At 30.3% G+C, this 24,566-nt stretch overlaps 4 protein-coding genes across 7 annotated transcripts in view; 1 reads left to right on the top strand and 3 right to left on the bottom strand.

Moving 5' to 3' along the window:
* The window catches only part of LOC115239200 (H2.0-like homeobox protein), a 3,425-nt gene extending 3,022 nt beyond the window's left edge, over positions 1 to 403 (bottom strand). The window contains exon 1 of the mRNA XM_029813582.1: positions 244 to 403. Coding sequence (XP_029669442.1) covers positions 244 to 349 — 106 coding nt within the window. The 5' untranslated portion in view covers positions 350 to 403. The remainder of the gene's footprint in view (positions 1 to 243) is intronic.
* A 1,653-nt stretch (positions 404 to 2,056) lies between these two features.
* Positions 2,057 to 3,654, bottom strand: LOC115239157. 2 transcript variants are annotated; one of them, XM_029813521.1, is made up of 3 exons: positions 2,779 to 3,654; positions 2,416 to 2,702; positions 2,057 to 2,194 (listed from the first exon to the last, which is right to left on the bottom strand). In XM_029813521.1, exons 1-3 carry the CDS (start codon positions 2,933 to 2,935, stop codon positions 2,057 to 2,059), a joined length of 582 nt encoding a protein of 193 aa, XP_029669381.1. In that variant the 5' UTR covers positions 2,936 to 3,654. The 2 variants fall into 2 exon arrangements, with proteins under 2 accessions (XP_029669381.1, XP_029669382.1); XM_029813522.1 differs by lacking the exon at positions 2,057 to 2,194 and adding an exon at positions 2,249 to 2,331.
* On the top strand, positions 3,654 to 6,672 carry LOC115239156. Its single transcript, XM_029813519.1, has 4 exons — positions 3,654 to 3,821; positions 4,149 to 4,402; positions 4,477 to 4,587; positions 4,937 to 6,672. The coding sequence occupies exons 1-4, from the start codon at positions 3,743 to 3,745 to the stop codon at positions 5,198 to 5,200; spliced, it is 708 nt and encodes a 235-aa protein (XP_029669379.1). The 5' UTR covers positions 3,654 to 3,742; the 3' UTR covers positions 5,201 to 6,672.
* Positions 6,673 to 6,938: 266 nt separating this feature from the next.
* Positions 6,939 to 22,817, bottom strand: LOC115239154 (trichohyalin). Of its 3 annotated transcripts, XM_029813516.1 has the most exons (11): positions 22,531 to 22,811; positions 19,028 to 19,276; positions 14,919 to 15,716; positions 13,749 to 14,620; positions 13,026 to 13,445; positions 11,950 to 12,272; positions 10,723 to 11,147; positions 9,270 to 9,442; positions 8,777 to 9,008; positions 8,154 to 8,351; positions 6,939 to 7,989 (listed from the first exon to the last, which is right to left on the bottom strand). In XM_029813516.1, exons 1-11 carry the CDS (start codon positions 22,607 to 22,609, stop codon positions 7,742 to 7,744), a joined length of 4,017 nt encoding a protein of 1,338 aa, XP_029669376.1. In that variant the 5' UTR covers positions 22,610 to 22,811; the 3' UTR covers positions 6,939 to 7,741. The 3 variants fall into 3 exon arrangements, with proteins under 3 accessions (XP_029669376.1, XP_029669377.1, XP_029669378.1); XM_029813517.1 differs by lacking the exon at positions 19,028 to 19,276 and having other exon boundaries at positions 22,531 to 22,817; XM_029813518.1 differs by lacking the exon at positions 6,939 to 7,989 and having other exon boundaries at positions 8,260 to 8,370; positions 22,531 to 22,813.
* Positions 22,818 to 24,566: the final 1,749 nt, after the last annotated feature.

Raw genomic sequence — 24,566 nt, forward strand, 5'->3', positions numbered from 1 at the left:
TATATATATATATACATATAGCTAAGATTACAGTTATAATTTTTGTTCAAAAATATGACTAAAAATTAATATATATGCAAAATGATTTTTAACTAAAGAAATATATGTAACAATAATATCAAAGTTATTCAAAATAAATAGTTTTAATTATATATCAATTATGAAAACTATACACAAAAGCGAGATTTTACTCAATTATATGCTACATATTACGTATAACTTTTAAATGTTATCAATTTTTACCTGTTTTTTTCGTGCATATTTCATTCGATAATATGCGATCCATGCCAAATTTTAATTGTTTCGAACAATTAGAGTTATCCATGACGTGAGTACTAGTGCCAATCATCTTCTTTTTGACGAATTCGTTCACACAGCGCTATCAATTGCGCTCACGTCACTAGTCGAAGGTATGTATTACTATTTTACAAATGTTGCGTCTAATCATACACAATACATATATTTCTACACTGAGAATTATTATTGAAATTAATATAAAATAAATTTTAATTGATATTTGTGAATATAACTATTATTTCTTGTCACTGTTCACTTCAATTCACTGTACTTATTCTTCGTGGTACTGTTATTAGATGTACATATGCAATTATATTAATTACAATTTTGATAGATAGAGAAAATTAGTTTGAGCATAAAATTAAAATTACTCGATTAACAAGAAATTACCACCTTTTTCATTAAAAAAAAAATTATTTGATAGAACTGCAGAACACAGTATAAAAGTGAATGAATGAACGAGACTGTGCCTTGTTAAGAGAAGATTCCTGGTTCAAAAAAAAAAATCACCGCTACTAGTTGTGATTTAACTGGAACAACTGGATTGGTTCACGAAAATACTGAAGGCGGGGCTGCAAGAAGATTGGTCCAAGACCAGAATGATGTGTCGGATGCAGTGGAATACAAGTTTCAAAATAATATTCTTCGCGTCGCGAGAAATGGTTCAAGAAGATAAAAAAATTAATAATACATTTATAATAGTGTAATGATAGATTAGGTTTAAAATTTACATTAAATAGCTGGTTTTTTATTTTACTAATAAGCTCTTTAATTGGATATTTTTCTAATTTTTCAGATATTTAAATATAAAATATTTTAGATAGCTAAATTTTTGAACATTTCAATCCTCGAGCATGAATATATCAATATAACACACACACATACACATACATAATTAAGCTTATATAATTATTAAATATGTTTAAGACTCTAATATTATTCGTCTAATTTTATTTTAAATATAAATCTTTAAATGTAGATTAATTGAATAACTACAACAAAATGTAATGTAATATCGTGTCTCATAGTCGCTACTTTTAAACATGAATGATACTTAATCAGAGATGGATTGGTTTTTGAAAAGTTCGGTATGTTACAAAAAATTGCATATATTGGTAGAACAATGGTATAGAGACGTATGTGTGGTCGATGATATCTCTGGAAGAGCCATATGGTTATCTTTGCGCGTAGAGGTCTGCAAAATACACAGTCACTTAGGTGTTTATTTGAAGAGCCATGTTTGAAGCTGCCTTTCTACCCACACGCTAAGAATATTCTTCGAGATATGTACACATCGCGGTCCTCTATTCGATTTTATTAGGTTTTAGGATTTTCAAGAGTCTGTCAGATTTGCATGATAAGCACTCTTCGAATTCAGTTAATCGATCGGCGCAAATAATTTTTATGTTAGTCAAGCGAAAATAGAGGAAACTTATTTCAAAATCAATTATAAAATACTTAGTCAAATTTGATATAAAATTCTATTACGATGCTTTATATATAATTAATTAAAGTTAATTTTATCCATGAAATAAATAATTAATTTAACAAATATTAAAAAATAACAGTTTATTAAGATAATTATTATAAAAAAATTTACATTTCTTACACATAAACCTTTTTTATTTTTTATAGATTATTTGCTATTATTAATATGCTCTATATTAGATTAGTTATAAATCTTATATTTTTACCAGCAGAATAAATATGTATAAATAATAAATCTTCCTAAAATATAGCTTTTTTATATGATTTGTAATTAATTGTATAAGGCATAACTTCTTGAGAGCATAATCATTCCTTCATAAAGTTTGTCAGTTTCAAAATTATTCTCCATTGGATCAAATATTAAAATGTTACGTCTAGGGCGATTAAATTTTTGTAGACCTTGCAGATTCTAGAAAAAATAATTAGTAATTTATGTATAATTGTTTGATTGTATTTTAGTTGTATCAAGAATCTATTCGTATTTTTATATTTTACAAGTCACGATTTTTCGTGTAAGCTACATCAGGGGACTCCTCTAAAAAAACCCTTTAAAAGAATAAACCATTTCTTAAAAATTTAATTATGTATATATAAAATAAATAACAGTAATATAAAAATAATGCATCTTACCGACAATACGACGACATTCCCGTTTGGATTATTGGTCATATTGCGACGAACTGCTGTTATTATAAGTGTAAGGAGATAACCGCCAAATGCGAGAAACGATAATGCAGTTATTGCCACCTGGAAGATCTTTGAAACCTTCGACTCCTTGCCTTTTTCATCGTAGTGCTCTTCATATCGTCGCGTAGGCTTTTTGTTACTTCTTCTTAAAGGCAAAGCCATTGGCATTGTCAGGGATAATCTTCTACTAGATACATCTTCGCGCGCGTTTTCATTTTCATCAGTAATATCTACAAACAACGTAAAAATAAATTGAGAAAAAATATCTATGTAATATTAAATTGTAAATTATATTTAATAGTTTACCATATCCCGCGCTTCCAAGAGAAGATTTTATTTGGATCAGTTTATCCATTGGTAATTCACTTAAACTGCGAACTTCATCCACATATAAAGATGATTTTTCCCCGGATGTCATTTTAAAAATGCAAGATGCATAAAATATTAGCAACCAGCAATGCATGGCTAAATATTCTGAAATTTGTGGATAAGATAAAATACCGGATGTCCCAGAATTGATAGTACAAGCGGGAAGGAGGTGATTCTATATAAGAAAATAAAACAAACATTTAATATAAAGAGCATAATTACTACAAAATGGACAACACTTCAAACAATTTTTAAGTTAATATAAAATAATATTCCTAAAAAATAAACACATCTCGTCTCTTATTATGTTTCCCCGAAGTATTCTTTTGATAAAAAATATAAAAAAGTTTTATTCTACATTTTTGATTTTTTTTTTTTCATATAGAATTATTTCCTTCTCGTTTGTATCATTAGTTTTGACATCTTGGTATTATATAAGATCTGTCAGCAAACTATTGTGTTTTAATGCAATCTGTTAAAAAATATTTATTATTATATATATGCTTCTTTTTTAAATGTTTCACTTCTAACAGAAAATTTTAAGTAACTTTTGCTTAATATATTAAACACTTTTCGAACAGATTCTATAATTAGGACGATGATATATATATATAGCTATGCAAACTTCAACTGTGTTACTTCTAGCACCTTCGTCAACTACTGACTTTTAACAGGGATGTGACTAAATCATGCTACGAAACATGCTACGGATGTCGTTTCCTCGCGCTTGGCTGGCGAAGCAAGAAGAGCGACAATCGCGTAACAGGAGATTCAATTGGAGCTCCGTCGGAGACGCAGCGGAATAGAAATAAACGCGCAATTAACGCGAAACACCCGTTATGGTCAGCTTTAGGAAGATCCTCGATAGTCTCAGTATTGTTTCATAGTTAGAGTCAACGAAATGTCGAACATCTCGTGCCTCCTCTTTTGCGTTATTTGGATAACTATATTTGATAATGTGCAGCTTGCAAAAACCGAAGGTGAGATTTTTTTTTTTTTGAAAAAATGGTTTAATATAAATATATTTAAAATAAATAACAAGAGAGAGGTAATAAAACAATAAGAAATAGAAGATAAATTTCACGTGTTTTTTGCTTTGATTTAGAAAGAAATTTTTTCACACAAAAAGATATTTATAAGAAAATTAACATTTTTGTACAAATATTGAAAGTATTAATAATTGTATAAATAATTCATTACAGAAATATTTTAGAAATTATTTCAGAAAGGATGTCAAAAGTAAATTGAATTATGAAAACAATTATTGTCTTATATCGTATTGTCATATGTCTTATCGTTAATTGCAGATGTTCTGGATAAGATAAAAACAGGATTGAAGTACGCAAGTAACTATCTAGAAACGGCTAAGGACATTGCCGATCTAGTATCTAAAAGTTTAGGGCGTAAACAGAAGCAGAAGCGTGGTGACGATGAAAATGATGATACAAAACAGCCATTTGGTCCTTCAAATCTCGTTTCCGCATTCTTTCACCTCATTGGACTTGATTCGCAAAAAGTCGCAGCAATCGCAGTCAACAGCGTTATATTTCTTGCACAGATGGTAAATATTATGCAATACTAATATTTTCCATATTTACTCTAAATTCAGCATATTTCTCTTATTTCTTTTGACAGATAAGTTCGCTCTTTGGATTAAAATCACAAGATAACATCGCCAAAAATATAGATGACGAAGCACTCCCTTGGGATCCTTTAAAATTTACTTTAGAAAATAAAAATGAAAAAGTAAGTTGTAAACGAAGAAGCGGCTTTCAATTTTGATTTAAATAACGGTTGGAAAGATTGCTGGGATTTAGTTTATTCAAGTTTTTATCGATTTTTAATCAATTTAATTTTTCCTAATCAAACTTAAAATTTGTATAATATTTTAAACAAAGTTTAAATATAAAAATTCTACTATATATAACTATATAATAATGTGTGTTAACATTGCACATGTGACGTGATAATAATAGTTGCACATATAAATCTAAAATTTATCTAATATAAAAAAATCTAATATAAAATTAAAATATATTTATAATATAAGAGAATGCAATACAATTGCAACACATATTTTAATTCTGTTTAATAGATTCGAAATTTGGTTGATCAAGCAAAGAATCCGAATCTACCAAATCAATTAATAGCAAGAATGACTGGTCCTGATTCCGCCTGTATTAGATTACTGGTATGCAAATCATCTCCGGTCATAAAAGCGGCGCAAAATTCCCTTAATAATAAATCACAGGATCATATGCATCGATTGATCGCTTGGCTACCGTCGAAAGAGGAATTTGAAACAAACAGCGATGAATGCGAGGATAATCATACCGATTGTAGTTTATTTTCATCGTAATAACAATCGTTGCGAAGAAAAGATGAAATTTCTTATTAAGAAATTCAAAGATTTCTATGCTAATTGTAAAATCAAATAAATATTTTCAATAGCGCATTATTTTGATTTTAGAATAGGGAAGAAGTTTTTTTCTTTCTTCCTTTATATATATATATATAACAATAATATGGAAATAACATAAAATGATAAATATATTACATTATATAATTATACATTCCATTTTATATAGATTTTCTATTCACGTATTGCTTTATCATTCTTTGCATATTAACGTTTAGTATTCTCATCAAAGGCTATCATTAATAATCTTCGATATAATGTATAGCACAAAAGTTAAGTATAAAAATTTATAATGCTATCTCACATAATGTCTTGCATTTGAAACATGTTCCATTTGCGTATATTTACTACGTATCTGTTTACTATCAATAAGCGTCCCAAATTCGGGAAACATTGTTTTTCACAATCTAAAAAAAATTTTACTATTAAGTAATTATATCTTTAAATGAAAGTAGATTCTCTTCGTAATTTCGACTTTTTAGCATAAATTAGAGATTATATAAAGTATAATTGTTCAATTCAACATTCATATTCCATATTCCAAAAAATGTGTACAACCGTCAATTAATTTACATCATACATTTAATGAGATCATGATATTGTGACACTATATATGTATATGCTATGTGGTTATATCATCATTTTTCTCTAAGAATTGTCGAGAGTCAATACATCGAAGTAATCGTCGCTGGGTAAATTTAATCGACATCAAAAAATGTTTGGCATATGTTCAATTCTCTATTTATAATATATATAATTTACATGATGTATCTAATGTGGTGTCTAGCATATTTGCTAATTAAGAGAAAGTTTTGGCATTTGAAAAATGACTGATTAAACATAGAGGCATTCTTTGCCACGATTGCGCGCGATATTCACGATACTTATAATAATAGTCTTCAAAAATACTAGCAACATCTTACGCATACATCTTATCAATTTTCTTATCACGCAAGCAATGCATATATTTAACATAAATATTCAAAATTTGACTTATGTATAAAAGAGATATAAATTATAGAAATCTATAAAGTCTTCTATAAAGTATACATTATGATAAAATGTTTCTATGTTTTTGATTCGAGTTCCGTAAAATCACAAGTAATTCGGTAGTCATTAGAATATCGCGCACGATCAACTATAATATACGATGTACCACATATTCTTCGAACGCGTTTAATATCATTTTAGACTAATATATAATATATAGTTATATTATATTACAATACATGCGCACGCGCACATATGTTACATATCCTAATCGAAATCTTGAAAATATACAGAGAATCAACAGACTATCGAAGAAATGAGTCGTTATATCATGCATTATCGTACATTATAACATGCATTGTATCGCATCAGAGAGGGGTCTCTCTTTTAACTTTTTGATAATATATGTATATCGAAGTACACATATTTACAAACGCGTTCCACAAAGATCCCATCTATAGATACGCGCGTACCTATATCATCCACCCTGTATCAATTTACAAGCTTTACACACGTACACAGCATAATATATATATTTATAATATTATTTACCAAAATCAAAGCACACACACGTGTGTCATTGCGCATAAATATGCTTATGCTAAAAGTAGAGCTAATTAAGTTCAAAACACGCTGGAAGACAAAAGAGGGAACTAACCGTTCTAGGATAATTTTTCAATTTTTTTAATGTCGTGCAGAATAATATTCACTCTTTGTTTATTCACAATATTTTGTTCTAAAAAAACTTAAGGAGGCGAGAAACTCGCCACTTGAGACGTTTTATTTAAATTGAATTTGAATTTATTTGAATTATGTAGTGTTGTGGCGTGTGTCTGTATGTGTGTGTAATGTCAATCTATAAAATTTTAAAAATTCAATCGAATTTATCGATCAAATTGATTCAAATTTATCAAGGAGTGATTAATTAAATCCATGTCTGAAGCTCGAATAATTAAAGAATGGTGCTATATATAAATGATAATTGGAAATTACATGCATTTACATCACATTATCACGTTCAACTTTATTCTCTCTCACACGTGAATTATTTGTCGCACAATGATACATACAATATTCTTGATAGTTTTTGATCATCGATTCGATAACGAAGGAAACAAGATTCGGAGCAGCAAGCGAGCGCAAATTTGAAATCCGTACAAATCGGGAATAGACATTCGTGTGCCGGACAGGATTATCACTTCAAAAGGATTTGACAATTTCTAACGAGAGGTTGCAAAATTGTTTCCAATTGATTCTTAATTATATAATCCGTAAAAACGTAAAATATGAATAAACTTGAGAAGTACATTGCACAATAAACTATTCTAAATATATAAAATATTACGCTAACTAATTATCCCTAATTAAATAATATTATACATCTTCAACTAATATTTGATTCAAAGCCATACGATTAATTGAGAATAAAGATTAATTTTGCAGAAGGAAAGAGATTTAGAAAAAAGAGGAAACTTTTTTCGAGACGTTAATTTAGAGGGTTGCTTGACCTGGACTGATCAGGTCGGTGTTTTCGACACGAGCTTGGCGTAGCCAATCTCTTAGGTTTCTGGTCCTTTCCATCAAATTCGAAGCGTTTCTCTCGACTGTACCAACGCTCGTGGTAAAGCCGCTATTAGGACCGTATTGAGCGATAATATTCTGAGTCGTGGTAGTAGGAGGTTGCGCAACGGTTAATTGAGATAAAATGTTGGATTGTATATTGGGCGTACCAAAGGCACCTATAAAAAAAGATAGACGTATTTACAATCTTTTTTTTTTTACAAGCAAGAACAAATAACCATATTATAAAAAAATTTACTTTTATTGCACATATATCGGAGCACTTAAAAAGTACTATGCAAATCCAATTCCGTGAAAAAAAAATATATTTCTCTTTCTTTACCTTGCATGCTGTTAGGTTGCGCGGTGAGATGATGAAACCGCAACCATCGCAAATAAGAGTACATAAGAGCCGGTGTTGGAGGTATGTTGCTGCTATCCTGGCGTTTGTTCAAGACATCCCAAATCTCTCGTATTTCTGAGTTCAAATTCTCTAAACTTGCGATGATTTCAGTAGATTCTTGATAATGATCTGGCTTATCTAGATTTCCAACAACAGACTATACAATATAATGCATATTTATGCTGAGATTCATATAGTAATTATGCATCATGTTGGATATAATTTTATCTTTTTCTTAATTTATTAAATAAACTACTCGACTTTTTTGTTTCTTTATGAAATTAACAGTAATTTATGAAATAAACACAAGAAAAAAAGAAAAAAATAAATACGCAAAGAGAGAAATTTATATCTTTATTTATATTTTAAATATTTTTATTTTTAGAAAGTCAGTCAAATATATATATATATTTAATAAACTAGCAAGTAAGTCGGACGTAATTTTTTTCTTTTATTATTATTAATAATATTAAGAATTTATGTCTTATCATTGTTTATGTTATCTAAAATTTACAATATCTTAATAAATAATTTAATTTCGAAACTTTATCTGTGCAATATACCTATAAAAGTATCAGTTCCCAAATCAGTCGAGCTGAAACCGCTGCTGGCACTCGACATATCGCTCAGTGTCAGTTCATCATTTTTTATGGAAGACGCGTCGTTTTCATTTCGCTTGTCGTTTGCCACTCGTTCCAAAGACTGTTCCAGGTGTTTTAGATGAATGACCTTCTCACCCAGAAGGCTTCTGGTGCGATGCAAACTCACCTCCATATCAGAAAGCTCGCGTTCCTCCTGTGAATAAATATTCAAGATCTCTTTACTTCTAATCAATAATACTATTATTAAGAACAATTTTTTCTTTAGATAAAAAAATGGGAATATTTAGTATGATCGACAGGAATAATAGATATATATTTTTTATATTATTAAAAAAATGATCGCAATAATAGTTATAATGATCGCAATAAACAACAAATCAAAGAAATAATATGAAAGATAGTTACATATTTAAACAATCAACGAATATTAATTCGTAATTAATAATAAAGATACCTGCACCAATTGTTCCAGAGTGGCCCTCGCGCTCCGTTGTTTCCAAGCTCTTTGCCTACCCTGAAAGGCACTTCTCTGTTGTCTCAGCGCTTCGCGAGCTCTCCTCACCGAGTCCCTCTCCACATGGATCCGATGTCGGAAGAATTCCAGCTCCGAAGAGGCATTCGCCGGCGCTGTAAGAAAAAGCACAGTTGCTTTCGATTTGAATCAAGGTCTTGTCTCTAATTGGAATAAATCTTAAGCTTTATATATAATATGTTTAAAGCCTAATATGAAAATGATGAGACAGGGAATGACGGGATTTATGAATACAGCGTGCGAAAGCAAAACTAATGGTGCACTTACGAGCAAGTCGAAAGATATAAGCCAGATTAACCAAAGTAAAGTGTATAAAATCCTATGGAACAGAAAAGAAATAATATATATATATATATATATAACATAATCATAGAAATATTTTATTGATAGGAATAATAGATACAAATAACGAGATAATATATACTGCGGTTCAATCTAGGGAGATTAAATATTACTAGTTTGAGGTTGTTCGTTGAAGTTGAGTTATTTACACATTTACAGAATCGAGGTATGCAATTAATAATAACTGTGCAAAAAAATAAGATATTTAACGGATAATTAAATTAAAACAATCGACCAAAAATAATTAAAATATGTACATACATATATACATACATGTATCTATATATATCATTTGTACAAATAATTTTGTAATATTTTAACAAAAACAGGAAGAGAGTGAAAGAAAGAGAGGAAAGATACAAATATCCAAAAACCTAGAATAATATATAAAAAAGAGAGAATATAAATATAATAAAAGTATACTTATTCACAAATAGGCAAATCTCTTTAATTATTAATACAATTATCTAATACCGTAAAATACGATATAAAACGTTACCCATATTTTTTTTAAATTTCAAATAAATATTATTTTGCAACTTATTATAAACACCACATCTTGAAAGATAGCGTTAAACTCACATCAAAACTGTATTCTTTAAAAATATAATGTGCAATGCCATCTACAAAACATTACAAAAAAAGATTGTTTATTTTACAAGTAAAATTGACAGTTTTTTCTATAGCTGTGCAGCGTTATTAGAGTACATGTATTCCTACATTGCAATGTATTTATACATACGATAACAAAATCTTGTTATTCAAGTTTTAATATTTATCTAGAAAAGTAAAAAAAAAAAAGTAGGACACTTCGTATATTCTCCGCGCATTGAAAAGAATAAACTCTGTTGTTTCGTTGACAAAATTGTATATATCATCTTTTAAAAGAAAGTCGAGAAACGCTGTTTTTCAATCTGTGACCAGACCCGATCTGACCTGGTTTTAAATCTTTAGGGACCTTGTGAGCAAAACTTATATTGCCTCGAAAATAGACCGGAAGTAATGATGCGCGAGATAGATTTAAAACAATCACCTTTATCTTGGAAAGGATATCGCACTGTATAGGCCGTTTCGTTGCTCGGCAATTGATCGCCGAGATCTTCCAGCTTCTTTAGCTGCTTCCTGATATTCTCCACGGGGTTCTCCACGGGATTGTTGTTACTGCCACCGTTTGAGCGACCCGCGCTCGGAGCGACTTTCTTACTAAAGCTCTTCTTCTTCTTCATCATCATCATGTTAGTGTTCGTCTCGCTGGCGGTGGTAGTGTCGTCAGATTCAAATTTTGCTGCGCTCTTCGAGTCAGCGACGGCGGTTACGCGTTTCTGAAACCCCGCTGCCGCTCTCTGACTCCTCGAATTGTCCGGATCGTTTTGCTCTCCGACTTGTTCGCTCGTATTCTGCCCCTCCTGCGATTTCGCGTTTGTCACTGGGCTCGAGTTCGCGTTCTTCAGCGGAGTACTGCGAGCACGATTTAAGGCCTATAGCCAGACATTAGGGCAAATCGCATGAACATGACGGAGCACCTTCACAGTCCGTTTAATCGGGAAACACGCCGTCAGACGCTCGACAAATTAAAACTGATGATATAGACTGCGAAGGTACTAGTGAGAATGATATATCGATAATGAACGTGCAACATTAATGTTTCGATACAGAAACTAGCGAGAATAATATATTTATGGAATTAATTACGTTATATGTACATATATGAGATGTTGACCTCTATCTCGCTAATTACCGTAAAAACATCAAGTAATTACATTAAGGAGGGAAATATTAATGAGATATGAAATGGCATGCGTGTGCTGTACGCAAAAGGCGTGCTAATATTAAGAATTACAGAGATTGATTATTACATTATGACTATTATTGTTAATTATGAACAAAGCTGATAGAAAATGTCAATAGCAATTTCTTTTATTATTATACGTCAAATGTATGCGCGGTGAAATAGATCGAGAAATAAAAAATTAAAATATTACACAATTACAATACACATTATTATTTGTTTTTATAATATTTTCGACTACCTACTAGCTCTCTTGTTCAATCACAAACATAGAAGAGAAAATTACGTAAAAATTTGAGAGAAAGGGAGTGAATCTATATTCCATAAAACTAACACATACATATATAATTAATATTAAAATTTTTTCTATACAATTTTTGCAAGCCTATTTTAGCCATGTAAATATTGTTGGATATATGAAATTAATAAGTGTTGATTTTTTTCGTTTATGTATAAGTAAATAAAACTTACTTTTGTTCTGACGACTCGGTCCTATCCGTCTTCGTCCTGGTGGATGTCGATCTCTCGGTTTCCGAGGCCGTGGTATATCCCTCTTTTCTCCTGCTCCTTCTCTCGACCGCGAGGCGAACATCGTTCTTCAATTTCATGTACTTCTCTTTGAGCGCCGTATACTTGTCCTGCAGCAGCCGCTTCTCGCAACGCATCTTTTCAAAATCTATGCTATCCTGAAGAACCCGCTCGGTCTGCTTCCTTGCCTCCTTCTCTGTTTCCCGCGCGAAATCCGCGCGGATTTCTTCTAGTCGCTCTTTATACATCTTACGAGCAAGAGCTTCCTATAATACCACAACAGACTTAAGTTGAGTTATTTAAGTTATATATACTCTTACAAATATTCAAATCAGATAAAGAAAATTTTCGATTATCCTGTTGGAAAAAATGTTATAGAAATTTATTTTTTGTAGCCTGTTATAAATATATGCATTATTATTTTCATAACAATAATATATAAATGTATTATAATAATATTTCCGTGATAATATGATGTAAGAGAAAAAAATATTGAGCATAAAAACGAAAATATAGTAATTTATATTATATATGTTATATATTATATTTTTCCTTAATATCTCACATAATATTTATACCCGAGATATCCATATAATTAGCAAATTTATTCATTAGAGGAGAGATATAATTATAATATAAAAAATCTTAAATTAAAAAAATTACAATCGCGTGTGTGTGTTTTCTATTTGTTAAAGAGATCTTAGATTTTATATATTAAAACCATGAAATAAATAATTTTTACTAATTTATATATGAATATATTCTTTTTCTTTAAGGAATATAAAAATTGTTAAATGCGATATACAGTTATTTTTCTGGACTATATTTTAATATATATATATTTGAGAATTAGATTTTAAGAATTTATAAGATATTGAAGAGAATTTATAGAGGAGAAAGATTGTTGTTTTTTTTCTATTAAAATCTTTACTCATAAAAAATCTTTTTTTCCAAAAATCACAATAACTTTTATAGTGAATTATAAATCTGCATTTTTTTAATACGTCTTAATTACTCACATCCATTCTAAAATCACGAAGAATCTCGGCTAGGCACTGTTCGTGATCTTCAGTGAATTTAGTAATTTTCTCTCGTTGCTGCATTCTTAATTCGTTTCGTAAATCTTCGAGTTCTTTTTCCAGTTCTTTCTTTAGGATTTCGATACTTTCCGTCTGTTGTTTTCTCAATTCATATTCATTCAGCTTTGCGAGCTTTTCCTCTCCCAGATCACGCTCATGCTCGTTCTCCAGCTTGCCCATCTCCTGATTTCTTAACTCCAAAAGCTCTTTTTTTCTCTCATCAAGTTCTGTTTTCAAGTTTGCCAATATTTCTTGTCTCTCTTTCTCATAACAGGCTTCCAACTCCGTACGGACTTTTTTCAAATTCTCTATCCTAGCTTGATCCATTTCAGCAATTAATGCTTGAATTTCCTGCTCTTCCTATAAAAAAAAATTTAATAGCTTTTTGATGAAATTTGTCATAAAAATTTATTTTAAAATCTCATTGTTTTTAAATTAACAAAAAAGATAAATGTATCATTTTTTGGATTTTTTAAATAAAAATGTTGCAAAAAAGGTATAGTTTTTATGAGAAAATAACAATGGTAATAAATTACGGTAATAATATTTATCTTTATAGAAATATTAGTCTATCTATGATAGAATCCTGTCTATCAAATAGAAAGAAGCCTTAATTTTTACATTATCCAAAAATTTACGATGTAATAAAAATAGTCCAGATACCTTTTGAGCCATTTCCAGCTTCACCTCTTCTAATCTTTGATCCAAATATTGCTGTATTAAGAGCTTTTGCTGCGCAAAATTTTCTTCAAGTTCCTTTTTCTTTTCCTGCAATTTAACTTCGAGCTCGATCTTGAAAGCTTCAAGTTCTTTTTCGTGTTCTCTGTTCATTTTCACTTTCATATCGTCAATACTTCGAGAATATTCTAGTTTAGGTCTAACAAATCGCTCCTTCTGCGCATAGTGGTGACTGACTTTTGACATATCGGATGATTCATCGTCTTCAAGTTGCCAATTTGATAAGCGGTTTGTCACGTGTCTTGCCTTTTCAATAATCGATCTTGTTCTGCGTATCTCATCGGAATCACTGCTTTTTGCAGTGCTGCAATCTGTTTCGCTTTTCGACACCAAATCGATATTTTTCACTTTCTCGCTTAATTTGTTAGGCAAATAATCGAGACTATTGTCTATTTCTAGACTGTTCCTGGTCATCTGAGTATGATGCTCGTTCTCCGAAACGTTTTGCACGAGGAATCTCTTACCAACTATCTTTGCATTTTTCGACATGGACTCGATCTTCTCCAAAGGCAGACGCTGCTTGTTAATCTCCGAATCCATTTTATCCCAATCTTTCTCGTCAGGATAGTCGTTCTTGTTGTCGTCATTGTTGTCTTCGGAATTTTGCGAAATTGGTTTCCGCGATGATAAAATAGAACCAGTAATTTTATTGCTGATCACAGCCGATATCTGCGGATTCTTATCTTCAGATTCGGACTCCCAGTCGTCCTCGGACTCTGAATATGTAAAATTAAAGTTGATCTCCTTTTCCAAGTCAAACCGCACGCTTTTGCGTTCCTCATCCAGTGGTCGATCGTCTATTAAAAGTTATGTAATAATTATTAATAAATTATATTAATACTAACTAAAGAATTCAAAATGTTATATATATGTTACATATATTAAAAATTTTTGTTTATGTGCTTAGATTGTTACTTTCTTATCCTACTCGTCAGAAAGTAAGTACTTTAGTTTTTTAAAGAATAAAAATATATCTGAAACTAAAGTAGAGTATATATTTTTTATGTCCAATTATCTTATCAAAAACTATAATAAATGTTTAAATAAAAAACTATTCTGTGTGAAATTATATTCTGGAATGTACATCGGTCTTACCATCGTCCAATTGTTTCTCTCTCAGAATGGATTTGAGCCTATCTCCGGCAGCATTATTAATTTCGTCGGAGATCATCAATGCCTGGAAGTCCTCTAATTTACCGCCATCTTGACTAGGTGTGTTATCCCTGCTCCTGTTACTTTTTAGAAACATCGAACCGCCACCACTAAGGGTCAACTCCTTTTGTTGGCCTAACTGGCTTGGATGCTTTTCTTTGTCGAACTTCTCGGGCTTCTCCGGCCTGGCCAGCGTGCTGGCGCTAAGTTTATCGATATCAATTATGTTCTCCTCGGAACTAAACTTGCTGGATAGCTGTTCCCAATCTTTCTCGTGCCACGGACTCAGCGATTCGGATCTCTTTAATACTTCCTTCAAGTCGAGCTCTTTCTTCGTAGGTACCGTTGTTGTTGTCGTCGTTGCCGCAATCGTATCTGTTTTTTCTAGCAATTTTGGACATTCATAAAATTTTGGATCTTGAAATTTCAAATTTGTGTAATCCCTGGCGGCCCGATCGCTTGACAAGGATATTATGTTGTCAGATCTCGAATCACTTTCTCTTCTTGATTGAAGCCTATCGAAAGACGAGGGACGATCCCTTCTACGCGAGCCGTCGATTTTTTCGATTTTCCGTAGAGGCGCCAATTTCATGGGAATTTTGGTGCCCACCATGCCAGGTTTTGGATGATTAGTCTCTTTAGTAGTTTCCTTTAGGGTAGCAGTTTCTTTTAAAGTTTCTTTCGGCAAGGTTGCGTCCTCATGAGATTCAAGATCCTTTGCTGTAGTCTTTGAATCTTCTTCTATAGCATTAAAAATAATTTTTTTTTATTAATTATTATATTTCTTGTTATATTTAATAGAATTTTTTACAAATTATTTATATATATGCCATTAAGTATAATAAAACGAAATTAAGATTCACCATTATGACATGGGAAAGGCGTGATATTAGTGTTTGTGAAAGAATGTGTAAAGAGATATTAAAATTAACCAGACCAAATTTAAGGAGAGACCCTACCCTGTGTAAATATATTCAAAACATGACAAGTCTTTGTAGATACTAACTTGCGTGCGCGAGTCAGTACTTAATATACACTACTCTTTTCATAATTAATAAACTCTCTCAACAGCTGAATTTATTCCGATATTTTTAGTGAGCATTTCTAAAATCAAAAGTTGATCACTAACCAAATAAAGTTATAACAAAAATTACAAATTAATTAAAATTCCAAAATAAAAAATGACAATAAAAATTATAATAAAGTTACAGGCCTTTTCACAATGCAATCTTTCAAATTCGATTAGACTTCAAACTAATAAACCAGAGTAAACAAAAAATGTTTACATTTAAGTTTATGCTCATATTTAAAAATGTTTGTTTTGCGGTAAAAAGTAACTTAAAAAAGATGCTGAAGCTTACAAAAGCTAAATAGTAAATTGCACGAACATTTTTGCGCCTGAAAAGGCTCGAATATATTAAAATATATCTACTGGCTCGAATATACTATATAATCTCTTTTAATTTTTTCATAAATATTTTTTCACATAAATATAGTGTTTAAAATATTAAAAATTTACCTTTTTTAGTTTTGATTTAGGTTACAAATGTGAACATAAAATGTTCGATAAAGATTGTAAGTGATAGCCGAGAAGATAATTATTCTATTTTCTCTCTTGCAGAGCGCATTGACTTTCAATAAAAAGATGTTACAGGTTGAGCTTGAAGAGATAATCGTTTGTGTCTCAGAAACACGAGACGACGTTCGATTACGTAAATGTGCGTCACAAACTGATCTTTATGATTATTGCAAAAAATGAGGAGCGACCGCAAGCATTCAAAGTCGGTGCTTCAAGGTCTTGGAGTTGTTATTCATTTACGTAACGCCTATAAATTGCATAAATATCATTTATTAAGTCGGATATTGAAAGACTGCTTGTCAACGAGCTAATTCTGTCGATTCATAAAATAAATGTAGATAACAAAATTATTATAGAATTATTATCACAAATAAACAGAACAGAGCTATGATAGCCGTTTTTGTACTATTTAATTATATTAATATGTGACACACATTATATATATCATTCGTATACATTTAATTAATTTATTTTATTTTATTAATATTTTTTATTTTATAAATTAATATAATTTTCACAAATCCTCGACGCCATAGCCATGTAAGATTCAGCTTGCGGGTCCCACGACCGCTTTATCTACACATTAATCCCGGAAAGGAAGCATAATTATGCTCGGCGAAACTATTACTACGATTCGTGCTTGCTTCAAAGTTTCGAGCCGCCGAGGACGAAAGTCTAACTATATTCTACCACCTCTTGTATATAATACGTGCATCTATACATATTAATTTTTAAAAAGATATAAAAGTAAGGCTCTTACAACTTAAAATCAAACTCCGAATAAAAACTCTTTTGCCTTTTTATTCGGAGTTTGATATTAATTTTTAATTTTATTTTATTGCACACACAATTTCAACTAAAGGACAAATTAACGATAAATATACAATTTACATCAAAATTAATGTGGCATTATTTAAAGTAATTTCGTAGAGATAATAAATATCACTATTTCTATCGCTTTTCACAACTCTTGCGCTTAAATTGATATTTAAAAATTTTTTTGTGAAGATGATATATTATATCTGTACCTGTATAAAAAAAAAAAAAAAAAAAAAAAAAAAAAAAAAAAAAAAAAATGTTAACTCGGTCCCTTTCACACGAGTGTTTGACCAATAAAGATGATATATTATATCTGTACCTGTATAAAGAAAAAAAAAACAAAAACTAAAAATACTGGATATTCATTGAATGAGAAATGCACTTGCGGCAATATCATAAAGTTGAGAAACACTGTATTAAATTCTCGCTAACAGTCGCAGCGTAATATTCACGGCCGATACTTTGCGGAAGAATCTAAAAATATGGCCGTGCTTTTCGTAATTTTGACGCAAAGCCAGAGGAGGATTTTGCGCTGCCAAGTCGCGTCGTTTTACTGATTACTGATGAACTATCTGAATTATGTCGCGCTAACAATGCCGAGAGTTAGACAGTAAATGTACAGCATGCGCAATTAACACCGACTTGTAGATTAAATTACTTAATCTTCCGGGAAAACTAAATAGACTGAAATAGTCATCATTCATATGAAAGTGACTTGTGGAAAATATCGTTACATTACGTTAATTGCAATAATGTCAAGGCAAATCGAATCGATCTAACAAATAAATGAATAGAAAATAATAATTAAGTTAATCATGGTTGAAAAAAACATGTATTTTAAATAGCAAAATCTTCTTAAAGTATATAAAAAGCAGTTCTTGCAATCATTTCTTTTTTGTGATTACATTTTTTTTGTATATTTCACAATAAGTTATTCTGAGTAAATAAAGTTATTTATAATTTATTTATTAATTTATAATATAAAAGTTATTTATACAATGTGTGTGTGTGTGTGTGTATATATATATATTTTTAATTATTAATAAAAATGTTAATTCTGAATAACAAAAATATCGTAGTATATTATATTTAATATTATTTTATTTACCTCTAGAGTTTAATACAGTGTACTATAATCTTACATATAGATATATACTGGTATTATACAAAGTGTTCCACTTAATAAAAACAATTATATATCTCCTAAACTTGACGTCGTGTACAAAAAAAAATTTCTCCTTCAAAACTCTATCAATTTTATCTAAATTTTTTTTTTTCACGACAACAAGTTGAAAGATATACGGCTGTTAAAATGGAACGCCCTGTATAGGTTAAAAAGATAAGAAAGACAAAAATTTGTCTAAATAACAGAAATATTTACTAAATACAAGCTAAATTCAAAAATGCCATTAGTAATATTTCAAGAATAAATAATATAAAAAAAATATACTTTTATTTCCAGCGTCATACTACCACATTTGTATATTGAAACATTATAATTTATAAAAAAAAAAACAACACCATAAAGGCAAAATTGCAAATAGAATACGAAAATAGGATAAGAAAATAAGCATACTAAAATATAGTCTGCTGTGTCATAATCCCACTTGAATAAGATAGCAATAAAACAAATATGAAGTATTAAGACGCGTACCAAGGCTCATTTGCCTCTTGTTGCCGGTTCTAGCCTGCTCCACAAGTCCTCTGTAAACTGCGTCAAGGGGGTGTTCCCAGGTAGTGGTGCCCGTGGATGCCTGATAATAATACCAGGCACCACTAGCCTCATGAAAACATGGGGACCAACCTTTGGGCAGGGCCGCCATAAGACCCTCGCGGGCCAAGTCCAGAAGATGCGGTTCCGCATCGGGATCAATTCCCAGACGTTTTGCATAATCCAGCAGCTCTGGAATTCCGTTGTCGCTGATTAATCGATTAGTACGTCACTAAGTACAACGCCGGTCTTGTCGTTGGTTAAACAATCGACGATTTCTGCGTTATTATTTGATAAAGTTGGAATAAAAAAATTATTTAATTAATTGATTGTGCACCCTTCTTTTTGTCCTTCATAGAAAATATTTTCTGTATTAATAAATAATGTACAAGTGTACAATATAAGGCTTTTATTAATAAAGATACACTAAGAAAATTTTATCTATTTTTATAATGAACAAAAAAATTTTTTAAATAAAAATATATGTTATAAAATTTCTTCTTATTTTATAAAATCTTTGCATATTTTGTAGCAATTTCTATATAAGAATCCTTTTGAATACCTTATTGGATAAAAGAGAGATAAAAAGTTTTCGATAAGTTCGAGATAATGTTTATTTGTTTATAGAATGTAATATATTATCTTATATTATATAGTACACAGCATAATTTATTAATAATTCCCTTGTAAACTCAAATAACTAGAAAATCCCTGCTTTCTTGATATATCGAGCTTACATAAATGCACAATTCATTGATCACAGGTTAAAAATATTAAAGCATGAAGTAAGTTCCGACTGACAACGTGTCGTGTTCGGACGTGTTTTTGCGTGTTGCGTATGTCCTTTGTCTGGATCTTTTTTTGGACTCTCTCCTCTCTTAGAGGAGTTTTGCTTATATTCTACAAACCCATAAGAAACAATGGTGTATGGGCGACTAATGCCCAACCAGCCATAAAAGAAAGAAGATGTAAAGCATGAAGTCTCTTTAGCTCTTTTCAAGGAAAATGCTGCAAGGACAAGATACGCTTATGGCTATTTAACATGTTTGTTATTAAAATAAAATTATTAATACAATAGTTTTTTTTTTTTAACAGAAGAAATACGCGCGTATTAATAATTATAAATTTAATGATTGATTAATGTATCTACTTATATTAATTATTGATATTTCTACTTAGAAAAACCACACACACATAAAGGTATAAAAATATAAAACAGAATATAAACTTTTTATTGGTCTCATTTATAAATAATATTTTTCTCCATTATCAAAACTCATAGATATTTAACACGCTTTTGTTACGTGCATAATATGTGAAATATAACAGGTAAAAATTTTAAACTTAGATATGCATAATATTTCCCTTCCGCCACAAATAAATTTTTTTAATATCATGTGAATAAAAATATAAAGAAAAAAATTCTGATAATTTTATATATCAAATTTCTCTTTTTCTCTGTCAATAATTTTATATTATATTTAACGTAAAAAGTTATATCTTTGATAAAATAATATTTGATTTATAATAATATTTAAATAAGAAACAAATTAAATTTAAATAAATTTATATTAAAAAATTTATTGAACGCGGGAAAGGAATGTATTTAATATTATATTAATTTTTTCAATTTAGTTAAATATTTTGTGATAGGCACAATTGATTGTACTTCAATTATAAGAAATATAGTTTTTATGTTCTTATATTCTCTACAAAACGTATTTCTTGTATTTAATACAATCAATTATATAAAAGAATAAATACACAAAACATATTTATTAATTAATAAGTACTAGCTTTGTTTGTACCTTTGTTGATTATATGTAGTTGATAGTATAATAAAGAATTTTCTATTATGTGTTCTGATACGTGTTCTGTGATATACAGCAGACAAAAAATAAATTGATATTTAAGAAATTCGAAAACAAATCTAACATTATTTAAAATTTTCACAAAAAAACTCTATTCGCGCACATACATTCAACTCCTTCACAATATAAACTACCATCTATCAGATAGCATAACGCCTAAAGTGCTATCCGATCCGAAAAATATTTTTTCAGATTAATCAAGAGCGGTCGAAAACTTTAGAAGAGAGATGAAAATGACCGCTAGTAGCTTTGGGTGAAACGCCGTGAGGTCGCAAAGTCATAAATGCAAGATTTCTGCATGTTGTAAGGGGTCGCGAAAGAGCGCCGCAAGTGTAAAGGACCTCGATAAAAAATTCCATCAACCCCAACGGCGGGACAGGTGATGTGATGGCTGCCATGCATATGAGGATAAGACCACAGAGCCACCATCTGCCCTCCAACCTTGCCGGTTAAAGTGTTGGTTTTTATTTAGTCGATTCGGTCGAACGTGATTCCAGCTACTCAAGGTAGTCGATCTTCGCGGATGAAAATTTCGGTAGAAAAATCACCGTTCTAGATTCCGTAAGCGGTATGAAAAGTTTTGGCCGGTAACCAAAATGAGAGTTTATTCGACTGTAGTGACATATAGAGGCGGTCGAGTGCTACGACAAAACTTTCGCCGCACTGCGAATTATTGATTTTCCGGAGCGCGCGCGCGGCTGGGGAACGGGCTCGGTATTCCCGCCTGGTGTGATGTAAATAAACAAGGAAATTTCTTGCTACCGAATCTTTTTTATGCTTCCACGTCTTTTCAGACTGATTTTGTATGGCAACTTTCTTTAAGACAAGGCATGTTTACTTTGCTTTTACGCGACTATGGAAGTTTTTTGTCATTTCTTGCGAATCTGAATAACCGATAATATGTGTAATTGTATGAATATATACAAAACAACGTTTAGAAACAGAGAAAAATAATTTAAAGCTTAAAATTTTGATTATTAATGAAGAGAGCCACATATTTTTGTATAATAAAATATCAATAAAATCAGGATTAAAACCGACTAATGTTGGATAACAGTTGCTATGATGGCGATGTGTAATTGTAAGTTAACCATATGAAATTCATACGTATGATATGTTCAATATTGGGCAACATTGGGGTATATTGGCCATATTGTATGGAGCCAGCTTTAAATACGTAACTTAATAAATCGCTTTACCTAAAAAACTAAAAAATCATTTTTTATGATTGCTATTGTGTGAATAATAGCAAGGCAAAATGTTTATCAATATGTATATAGATATAATAAATTTTTTGGCCAAGTTTTCCGATAATATCATGTCATGTGATTTATTAGTCGAGCACAATGTATTTCGATCGTTCGCGATAAAATCGTAGAATTATCATATTCGGAGGACACAAGATGTTACGGGAAGGAACGACGTAACATCGATTAGTTTAACAATGAACGCCCCGTCTCTAGGTAAACGTCGCTCTAATAATCGGCGAGTTCAATCCGACCTAGATTCCCCGACTAGGTAATACAAAAAGGAACACGCAAATTCCGCAATTCTCATCATCTGTCATGTACATACCTTCGTTCGTCGGATGAGATGTCTCGTCGAAAACCTCCCTGCACACGATCGTAGCGGCGCTGTCTTGAGAAATGCTCATGCTAAGGCGACACCCCGACACCCCATGAACGTGATGTTCGCATTACGCGATTACGGGCACGACAACACACGCGAGATTGACGGGCCAATTCATTTTTTCATAACGCGGCGATACGTGCGCGCCTTTTGCACTGCGCGAGGCTCGCTTGTCGGCGGTCAATGTTGAATTCAACTTGAACGTAGGTGGTGGTAGAAAAGGAAGAGGGGAAGAGAGATAAAGAGGGACAGAAAGAGGCGCGCCGGTTGCGCCTCCGGTTGTCAACTAAGAAATCAGCTGGCTGATAAGGAATGCTATCAATGATCGTAGATATACACAAAATGCACGAAAACATCTATTCAAAAAAATAATTTATCATTAATCAATGTATGAAGCAATCTTGAAGCGTGCTCTCGTGAAGATGAGCAGTTGATAACATGATACGATACTACATCCTCAATTCTGTCACTCTTATCGATAAACTGATAATACCGATTAAATAACATATGTAAAAAAACAAAGATAAAATAATATAAAAATATGTGGAAATAATATTTTGAATAATACTTTTTTTAATTATACGCCATATAGTAGAATCTATAAAGGTGATATTGTGATTAAATTATTGTGCGATTATAGTGAAACGTTATTTAAAAATGCGTTTTAACAAGATATATTTATCAAGATAATAATTACCATATTAATTATAATTATAATTATAATTTAGCTAAATACGAATAGGGATGACAACGAATGTAAAATGACTTTTTCTTTCTCTTAGAATTAATATCTCTATATTAGAAACAATACATTTTTAATTTCAAGTTATATCTCTCATTTGCATGTATTTTTTTCAATATTAATACACATATTTTTATGTTGTTATTAATTAATATATATCAATATATATTGAAACATCTTTATCGACTACAAATAATAAGTCAACGGAGTCAGTAAAGTTAGAGATGTACCATCGATGCATAGCACATAAATATACACATTATAAGTATTTATAGATTTATTGTGTGTGTGTTCATAGTTCTACAAAAATATAGAAAATTGATGCTTTTGATTAAAAAACATAAATAGCGTACAATATTAATAGGAAATAATAGAAAACATTTTAATAAAGCAATTTTTTCAATATAATATTAAGATTTTATTATAAATAAATACAATGCTTTGCTTTCTCTCTTTTTCTCTCTGCTCTTTCTTTCTCTTTTTTTTTTATATATAAAAAAATATATAATAAAATGTCTATTATTGCTAATGTAATTCTATATTTGCTCTGCATATCAATTTTGCTAATATAACTTTAATATAAGATTACGCATATAAAGCATATTACACAATTATATTTTCAAAATTTTAATAACATATTATAGCAAAACTTATTGTATTTAATATAAATAATTTTTATCATTTTATTGTCATAGTATAACGTATGTGTATTATAATAATATAAAATAATAATATACGGTTGTTTAATATACACATTTTATTTTATTTTATATATGTGTTTCATTTAAGCAAATAAAATTATAAAACTTACTATTATTTTTTATAATAATGCGAGTTTCTTTTTCAAATTTATATACTGGACGAGCTCTTTACTGTCAGCTGGTAAAAATGTTGTGCTTCAATGTTCTCGAGCTTAACATATAGAGGAAGCAACTATACGGTTTTAGTATTAAAATAATTATGCTCAATAAAATATCGTATGTTTCTTACCTTTTTACATATTATAATTACAAAATTAATATAATAATGAATAAAATATTATTGATTACAATAATTTTTGAAAGTTCTATAAAAGTTGTTACGAAAAGATTAATATTAAGGAGGGAAACCATAATACTTAAAGAACAAGAGAAATATTAATATAAAAGTATTAATTATTTTTAACATTTATATTTACTATACAATGCATTAATATATTGATTTTTTTGTATTAATATTTTGAAGCATCATTATATCTGAT

The sequence above is a fragment of the Formica exsecta genome, unplaced genomic scaffold (assembly GCF_003651465.1).
Source record: "Formica exsecta isolate Colony F162 unplaced genomic scaffold, ASM365146v1 scaffold365, whole genome shotgun sequence".
NCBI lineage: Eukaryota > Metazoa > Arthropoda > Insecta > Hymenoptera > Formicidae > Formica > Formica exsecta.